The 8,667-nt window shown below is 45.6% G+C and overlaps 2 protein-coding genes across 3 annotated transcripts; both read right to left on the bottom strand.

Annotated features, from left to right (window-relative positions):
* Positions 1–598: 598 nt before the first annotated feature.
* On the bottom strand, positions 599–2,850 carry LOC127777675 (xyloglucan galactosyltransferase XLT2-like). 2 transcript variants are annotated; one of them, XM_052304283.1, is made up of 2 exons: positions 1,329–2,850; positions 599–1,160 (listed from the first exon to the last, which is right to left on the bottom strand). In XM_052304283.1, the coding sequence occupies exons 1-2, from the start codon at positions 2,788–2,790 to the stop codon at positions 949–951; spliced, it is 1,674 nt and encodes a 557-aa protein (XP_052160243.1). In that variant the 5' UTR covers positions 2,791–2,850; the 3' UTR covers positions 599–948. The 2 variants fall into 2 exon arrangements, with proteins under 2 accessions (XP_052160243.1, XP_052160245.1); XM_052304285.1 differs by having other exon boundaries at positions 599–1,157.
* A 1,309-nt stretch (positions 2,851–4,159) lies between these two features.
* LOC127777986 (signal recognition particle 19 kDa protein) lies at positions 4,160–8,392 on the bottom strand. The gene is made up of 4 exons (XM_052304610.1): positions 8,322–8,392; positions 7,961–8,182; positions 7,741–7,840; positions 4,160–4,538 (listed from the first exon to the last, which is right to left on the bottom strand). The coding sequence occupies exons 2-4, from the start codon at positions 8,141–8,143 to the stop codon at positions 4,411–4,413; spliced, it is 411 nt and encodes a 136-aa protein (XP_052160570.1). The 5' UTR covers positions 8,144–8,182; positions 8,322–8,392; the 3' UTR covers positions 4,160–4,410.
* Between the last annotated feature and the right edge of the window lie 275 nt (positions 8,393–8,667).

Raw genomic sequence — 8,667 nt, 5'->3', positions numbered from 1 at the left:
GTCAAGTATTCCATTTTAGATCTCGTATGCTACTTCTTTTCTTATTGCCAATTTCAAGAATCGACAAGTTGATTTTTGTTTACTACTACTTGTGACAGCTGCTCATCTCAGAATTTTTTCCCCTGTGGATTTGTGTACAGCCAACATTAAACCACAAGTGGCACACAAATAAACCATGCATCGATTCACCTGCAAGCTTTTAAATTTGGATGGGGCACCAAATTGTTGCAATGACTTGTCACTGTTCTCGGTTAACATCTGGTTTTGTGATTGGAGATACTATAACAGCAGGCATAATAGTAGACTGTAAATCAGCTATAAACACATGTAAGCATAATAGTAGACTGTAAATCAGCTATAAACACATGTCGAGAAAATAAATGAGAAGAGAAAAGAACATCAGGCTACATATTTGTAGCTAGCTGCAGCATGAACTCCAAGACACAATGTATGTATGACAAGTAGAATCATATATTAATATTGTATAGTATATGTTCGTAGATAACTATCATATAAATTAACTATAGATAAATTAGAAATAGTAGTTGGTTATACTATTAAATTTGCTATAATAAGTAAACCCAAATGGTACCAACAGCTTTATAGTATTTCTCAAAACCTGTGCCCAAGTATACAATAACACCTCTCAGTCATATGCGCGTTCTACAGTTCTACCCCTAGACCCTGCAAATAATCCATCTTTAGGTCAACTGCAATGAACACCGACGCATCGAGGGCGGTGGCACTGTGGCAGTAAACAGCTGGTTAATCATTTCTTAAACCCTGAGCCCCGGAATCAACAGGACCCCAGATCACCTCTTCTGTATGTAACCTCCTGCGAATTTGACCCTCTTGCTCCATGATCCGAGATCAGAGAGATTGCGACTGAGACTTCAGTAATTAACCCCTAAGCATGTTCTATGCTTAACTTTGAAAGTTAAAAGCTTGTCAAGATAGCTGCAAGCTTTTGCTTCTTGATGCCGGTGCTTCCGATAGGACGGTTTTTATGTACGCCGAGGACGCCGCCGTTGATCTGTGCCGCGACGCACGCTGCCCAATCACCGATCCGTTTCTCCCGTTAGAAGTTGGAGGCGTCGTCGTTTTGCTGCTGCCACGCCGTGGTGGTGCCCCAGCGACCAAACGCCCAGGCGGGCGCTCTGCTGCAATGCTCACGAAAGCCAACAAAAATTGTTACAGTGAACGTAAAAAGTAATTTGATTCGATCCAAGATGTACTAAAATTCAATTCAAGTTGACTTAAATTCAATTCTAGTTCTAAAATCAAGCAAAAAAGAAAGATAAAACAAAGGGAGAGGCGATGCAACGCACCTTCATGCCCAATGCTCCACCGGCGGTGGCGGAACCGCTTGAGGACGCCGCCGAGAGCGACGTCAAGCGCGTCGTCCATGCCGTCGCCGAGGCCGTCGGGCGACGAGCCGTACACCAGCCTGGGTATCATCTCCACCACGCGCTCCCGCATCCGCCGCACCCGCCGCTCGCTGTACCCTTCCAGCACGTCCCGCACGCTCACGTTGCCCACCCGCAGCGCCCGCCGGTCGATGAACACCGACCACTCCCCCTCCTCGCCGCGCGGCAGGAACCACCGGTACGCGTCGTACGCCGTCCTCCGCCAGAACAGCACCGGCACGGCGCCGGCCACCATGCAGTCGAACAGGGACCGCCGCGTGAAGCTGTCCCCGCGCGGCTGCAGGCAGAAGCGGGACCCCATGAACAGCCTCATCACCGCCGCACCGTCGTCGTTGCACCGCGTGCCCCGGCAGTCCACGGCGCGGCAGCGGTCGCTCCCGGCGTCCTCGCACTCCTCCAGCAGCACGTCCCTGAAGTCGTCCGGGAACCCGGAACGCGGCGCGCCGGCGAACCCGAACAGGTTGCGGCGGTCCAGGGACAGCACGTGCTCCTGCCACGCGCGGACGTCGGCGGCGCGCCGCGGGTGGAACCCCGTCGGGTAAGGGACGCCGACGTCGAGCGGGTCGAGGCGGTCGCCCTCGATGACGAGGCGGGTGACGTTCTCCATCCCGGGCATGAGCACCAGGTTGGTGCCCCACCCGTCGGCGCCGTACCGGCGGAAGTCCCACGTGATGCGCCCGAGCGTGATGAAGTGGTCCCACCCGCCGGACTTGGCGAAGAACGGCTGCCCCCTGAGCCACCGGAGGAGCCGCGCGCCGGCGCGGTCGCGGTCGGCGACGGTGCTGTTCGGGCCCCACAGGTGGCTGCCGACGTCGAGGCCCGCGTAGAACGGCACGTAGAACGCGGTGGCGAGCGACGCGTCGATGGTGCGGCACCGGTGGGACAGAAGGCGGCGGTGGACGATGACCTCGAGCGGGAACTGGTCGGTGTTGTACCAGTTGGGCAGCGACGCGTTCGGCACGACGGCGGAGAGCGCCGGTACCTCGGCGGCGGGCCGGCCGAGGCCGCCATTGGAGAGGTAGGGGCAGAAGGAGTACCACGGCCACAGGCGGTCGCAGTGGGCGACGAGGTCGTGGTTGAACTCCGGCGGGAGGTCGTAGACGTAGATGAGCCCGGCCTTGCACTCCTCGGCGTCGTCCACGGCGCCGTTGGCCCAGGTGCTGTTGCTGCGGCGCGGCGCCGGCAGGAACCGGGAGCTTGGGAACGTGAGGAGGGACTTGAAGAGCACGAGCTGGAGGGCTAGGAAGGCGGCGAACAGCACGGTGGCTCGCAGCAACGCCGACACCGGGGACGGCGGCGTGGCATTATTGGTGGGCGATCCCGGCAGCGGCGAGGTGGGCGGCGATGTCGGTGACTCCGGCATTGGGAGGTAGAGGTACTAGCTTGAAGGGGGAGGCAGTGTCAGTGTCAGCGGCCAGTGGTAAGCAAGAATTTTTCATCACTGTCATTGGGAGACGACTTAAGGATGGTATCGGTTGTTTACTGAGGACGGTGTGGAAAAAAGCAGGGATGGCACGTGGAGAGAGGGCTGATAAAACTACGTGCATTCCCGTAAGAGGAGTGGATCCAAAGCAACGTATCGAGGCGAGGATACTCTACCGTAATGCTACTATCATTACTGTGAGTAATACGTGGTCCTATCTTTCTACTGTCTCACACGTGTGTAATGGTAGTGCAATTATGATAAAGAATGTAAACCCATCCGAGACCAAGTGATCAGGTGTTGCAAATGATTATTATGAGATAAATTAGACGCGGAACTAGAGTTCCTTAGGATATGTTCTGTGTTCAGTGTCAAAATGAACATTTCTAAAATTTGGCAACGCCGAGATTTTAACAAGTTGATAACATTATCAAGTGTTGATAGAATAGGCTAAATATGTTGTCAAAATTTCTTAGGCATTATCAGTGTTTGATAATGAATTAAGTACATATATGTGTTTATCAATTTTTTAAAAAATATATGGTTTAAAATGAAAACATGATAAATGCGCCAGCGAGCGGCAAGAGGAGCATCCAGTAAAATTGAATCTGTTGGTGTCCTTGAAAGTAGAGTCTTCGATTCTCTCTCAGGAGTCGGGACGGGTGACACTGCCCGTTGCTGTGTTGCTACTTGCTACGGAGTAAGCACGGAGCGAAGGCTTGGATTGCGTCCAGCATCCGCTCACACAAATTTCGAGCCCAAGATATAGGTACCAGTAGTGCAAACTGCAAACATTGGAGCTACCACTCGTTGCCTGCCCAGCTGGGACAAATAAACCACTGCTTACGATTATAAATGGCCGCGACATGGACATGGACACATGGAAGTTGGGAGCGCATATAAGACTGCGAGGTTCACGATAACTCATCAGTCATTCAAGTGGTGAATTTTGTTGTCCCACTTCTCAAATCAAACAGGCTGTAACGTCATGGGAATGGAGAAGGTTTAATTCAAAAAATAGGGGATCCCCTAGGAATTAGGCAAAACTCAGTGGTATTAAGATAAGAAGACCAATAACTCAAAACGCACATAAGAAATTTTGTAATTAAACAACCAAATCAGAGAAGCCATGGCAGGTTGTAAATTCTCTCACCCACGTGATACGCTTCTCCTTCACCAATACCCAAGTTGAATTCAGACCAAAACGAGTAAAGAAACGTAGGCCAAGGCCCAATTGACACATGAACGTGGCCACTGTTAGCCTCATAAGTCATAACCTCTGCTAGCCCACTGTTGCAAGGGGTTTAGTAGCATAAGCATGTTCAAGGTGAGCTCTATTCAAAAACATAACTTGGAAGCTATCCATTGCAAACAACAGTGCAATCTTCCTCTTTCCAATAGTCCAAATCACAAGAAATACGGGCATTGATTGATGTTTCCCGAGAAATTAGAAATTCAGAGCACAGAAGAGACGCAGAATTTCAGGCCTCAAAACAGACATCGACGAATCTCAGGGAACTTCCTATGGACAGAAGAACGACACAAGATGGTGTACTATCATCACTTCTTTTTCTTGCCACCTTTCCCCTTTGAAGTCCCTGCAGTTGAAGAAGCTGCTGGTTCCTGCTTCTTAGTCCTGCCATGATGCTTGGGAACTAGCTCCGCGATTTGGATCATCAGCTGCTTCTCTGTAACATTAGATTCTTGTGTCAGTAACAATGTGGGATAGAAAGAACATAAAGCATGTCCAACATTCATCATGGTGATTATCTTGTTGCACTATAAGACTTCAACAGTGTGCAGCCAACAATGGAAGTAACTAGGTGAAATCCTAGTTAAGAGTATTTCAGCATTAAAATGGCAGGAAAAGAAAAGGAAATAGGTTTCTTAAGTGATTGGAATAACACTAAAGGTACCCTCTGTACTATACTGAAAAAGGAAAAGAGGAAATAAGAACTTCTTTTACAGTGAGAAGTGACATAGAAGGTGTTAAAACAAAATGCAGAATAACATTAAGTTCTAGTGTATAGCACTACAGCAGCAACATGTTTCCACCAACCTCTCAAAACTTCATGTACAAGAACATTGTTCACCCTACTATGGGATAAGAGTTAGAGCATATTTCCTTGTTATCTATTGGTTGAATTTGTCAGGATGCCCTATTTTAAGGAGAGTTCTCATCTATTTTGACTTTTTGAGTTAATAAACAAGTTGAATTACTCAAAGTTACTCTCCATAGTCCAGTCCCTCTCTACCCCAATTGGCAACTCTCCTGTAAGCATCTTTTCAACCCAAAACCCATTGCCACCAGTCACTTTTCCATGGTGCTTATCATGATGAACTAAAGAGGTCAGACACATCGATACACCAACATTAAACAGTCACAAAAGGAGTTTAGATCAAAACTACAGAGTTTCCTCCAATGTAGTGGACGCCGTTTTCTCCAAATTTCCTCAAATGCACTTGGCAAAAACCAAACCAATTATTCAGAAAACAACAAAATTACCATGGAGCTGGCTACGACGACTACAATTTCATTACTGTTGCATAGGCATGATCTAACATAGTTAGACTTCACATAATCAACTTGCACTACATGTCATGACCCGAGGCCATGACGGGATAAACACCGCCGGGAAGATAGCTGGGCGGCGTCAGCTCCTGGAGAAGGGATGTAGATTTAGGCTAGGAAGAAGAACATTGTTGGGAGGGAGAGATTAGACTAATTGATATTCATTGCTTAATGGACACAATCCCATCCTTATATAGATGGTACAACTTGACCCCTAAGTAAGAACTTAATCTTATCTTATCTCTAACTAACTAATAATCTTATCTCTAACTTAACCGGTATGGGCTGTCCATGGGCCATGGCCTTATGGTCCAATGCCCATGACACTACAATACAGCATTAACCTTGCACTGAAAATTATTGTCTCCAAAAGGATGAAATACAAAAAAACTCAGACAGTCATAGTACCACAGCAGTAGGTCCATAGTACCTGGTATGTGCTCTACAGAAGGTAAGAGATGCATTTTGCCAAACCCTTTAAAGCCATGACAAAACCAATTTTAGAACTTGTGACTGTGAGGGATAGAATTTGCCTTCTAATCTAAGTTAACACTGTGCATTGTAACAAAATTTATTGTCTATTGTTTCATTCAAGCAACATAACCAACTCTCGAACCAGTAGAATCTGCAGAGAGGCAGATGACAGCATTACCTATCTTACTATATCTTCTCTAAAAATTTTCATTACGTTTGATAAGATTTTAGTTAGGGCTGGACGCATCCAACTTTAGTTGCTCCTGAGAACAGCAAACCTTGTCTTAAGAAAATTCAACTTTAGTGGTTTATGGAAACTTCACGCCAAAATGATATGACTTCTGGCAACTGGGTGCAAAAAAACAATCATATTTAAAAATGCTCATGATTGTGTGTGACCTACACTGAGAAGACTTGTGATCAACATTCAAAGTCAGCCAAGAGAATAATGGGAAAAGACATGAACCTTCTTCTCCTTCTTTTTTTTTTTTTTTTTGCGAGGAAAGACATGAACTTAAAAGTATGCCAAGAGAAGGATGGCAAAAGACATGGCCAGAACATAGAGTAGAGCATAATATATGGCAAAACGCAACTCATGCCACATGTAAGTACTTTGAAGAAAAAATATATTATGATGCATGTTCACATCCTAGTTCAACATGGTGATTAACTCTGCTTAACCATTCTTAACTCTTTTAATGTGCAGACATATAGTTCAACTAAACCCATTTCTTTACTTGCTCCTAAGTCATCACTTTTCATAACAAGTTAGTTATTAAGGTGACTATTGAGGATATACGATACTACTTGTTAATGAAATGCAAATCGACATGAGGGTGCTGGAACAAACTAGCAACATAAACTCATGTAGAAGATTCATTTATGAATTTGGTTGTTAACTGAAAGAAACTATCAGCAGAATACTAGTACAACAGAACATTAAAAAATATATATGAATATTAAATGGCCAGTCACTGATTCTGCATTTGATTTTTACGCCTTATCTAGCAGTAACTACAAAGCTGAAAATATCCTAAACTAATTGTAGAATATCCTAGACTAATTGTAGATCCGGTGCCTTCATCTATTGACCAATACAGTAAATCATGAAATGGTACAGCAAGAAATTCAAGCTAATCGTATCTATGTGAGCCATAAGGTGACAGACTAGACCAAACTAACATGACCAACTAGGCAAGGCAACTACCATTGCAAGGCATCATACATTTGGTTCTGTTCATTCTAGAATGGGTTTACTCCTTGCTATTAATTTAGAAGTGTAGTGGCATTCAAAGGACTACTGTTACAGAAGAACTAATATTGTGCTATTTATGATGATTTGAATCATGGGTGAACTAAACTCAGCTGCAGAATAGCTCAGTGATGCCACAAGAAGAAATGTAGCAACAGAAAGTAGCAGATGAAGTGAGGATGGCACATCTAACGAATTTGTTATTCTTCTGCAATTCATGTTTCGTTTCTTCTCAATAAGCAGATTTGCGCTAATAACATCTGGAAAATATTGTATGGGCTAGGAATCACATTGGACAAAAAAATTCAAGCGTCTTCTAACTGATAAGAGTGTGACCTTTTTACCAGAACCTATGATTAGTGCCATTGAAAGGACTTCTTACAAGACGCCCTCTAACAAATGATTCAATAAAAGCAGGAACAATTTGAAAATAATAGCATTGGCCCATCTCATGTGTAAACTTGTCTGCTCTAGTATCCGCAATAATAGTCGAACGGGAATTAAACCCTGAGCTCTATTCAGTCATAAGCATAGTGACTAGTTCCATTCACCAAGACTGCTTCCAGAAAAAAAAAAAGTTCCCAATGCTTACTTGTTTTGATTGCAGGATTGACTGGGGAGCCGTCATCCTTCTTGAGCTGCACTCTCACCCTTCCCACCTGGAAGAAATCTCGTGGATACGCCTTATCCAACTACGCACAAGATGAGAACTTCAAACATGAGCACATAGACAAATCGAAGGAAGAAACAAAGGGAACAGGCAATCCCAAACCGATAAATCTGAAAAAGAAAAGGAGAAAGATGGGGGATACTTCGATGGCGTGAGGGATCTTGAGGTGGGAGCAGCAATCGGCGATCTCGACGCAGGTGGGGTCGGGGCAGGCCTTGCCGGAGGCGATGCGGCGGCCCTCGGCGACCGTCTTCTTGGAGTTGAGGTACACCGGGTAGATGACGTTCCACTTCTTGATGCTGCTCCTCAGGTCGCCGCCGTCCATCTCCGCGCGCTTCCGGTCGAGCGCCGCGCAGATCAGATCCTGGTCCAAGAAGCAAAGAGGGAGCAGAGGACTCGGAGGTTAATTCGGTTTCTTTGGTCGCGGAGGGATGAATCTCGTCCCCGGATTAGGGCTCGAGGGTCTATAGACATGGAAGGGAGGTTTGATGCGTCATGCGTACCGGGGATGGACTTTCGAGTTTCGACCCAAGCAAGAGGTTGACGAGCTTCCGACTTTCAGAGTCGAAGGCAATGACAGGGAAACAGGGACTAAATATTTGAGGAAATTTTATTAAGTAAATTTCAGAAAACTATATGTTTAGTGATAAAACTATCAGTTTGCTATAACATTAACGACATGTTTCAATTTGATGTAACAATAGCGTGGGAAATTATCACAAAGTGCAATTTTTACGTTATATGCTGCTATAGTACAGCTACAGTTTTCTGAAATTTACTCAATTTTATTTTAGGTCACTTTTTTATTATCAAAGTTTCGCTTTGTATCATTTATTGTTCACCGATGTT

The sequence above is a fragment of the Oryza glaberrima genome, chromosome 6 (genome assembly GCF_000147395.1).
Source record: "Oryza glaberrima chromosome 6, OglaRS2, whole genome shotgun sequence".
Classification (NCBI taxonomy): Eukaryota; Viridiplantae; Streptophyta; class Magnoliopsida; order Poales; family Poaceae; genus Oryza; species Oryza glaberrima.
Note: the sequence above shows the minus strand (reverse complement) of the source record. Positions and strands in the feature narration are given on the sequence as shown.

What these genes read in the sequence shown, in the direction of transcription:
- LOC127777675 (XM_052304283.1), bottom strand. Translation starts at nt 2,790, where the DNA reads ATGCCGGAGTCACCGACATCGCCGCCCACCTCGCCGCTGCCGGGATCG. An exon ending in GTGGAGCATTGGGCATGAAG is followed by an intron (nt 1,161 to 1,328) that starts GTGCGTTGCATC and finishes TGAGCATTGCAG; the next exon opens with CAGAGCGCCCGCCTGGGCGT.
- LOC127777986 (XM_052304610.1), bottom strand. Translation starts at nt 8,143, where the DNA reads ATGGACGGCGGCGACCTGAGGAGCAGCATCAAGAAGTGGAACGTCATC. An exon ending in AGATCCCTCACGCCATCGAA is followed by an intron (nt 7,841 to 7,960) that starts GTATCCCCCATC and finishes TCTTGTGCGTAG; the next exon opens with TTGGATAAGGCGTATCCACG. An exon ending in CAATCCTGCAATCAAAACAA is followed by an intron (nt 4,539 to 7,740) that starts GTAAGCATTGGG and finishes CTAATGTTACAG; the next exon opens with AGAAGCAGCTGATGATCCAA.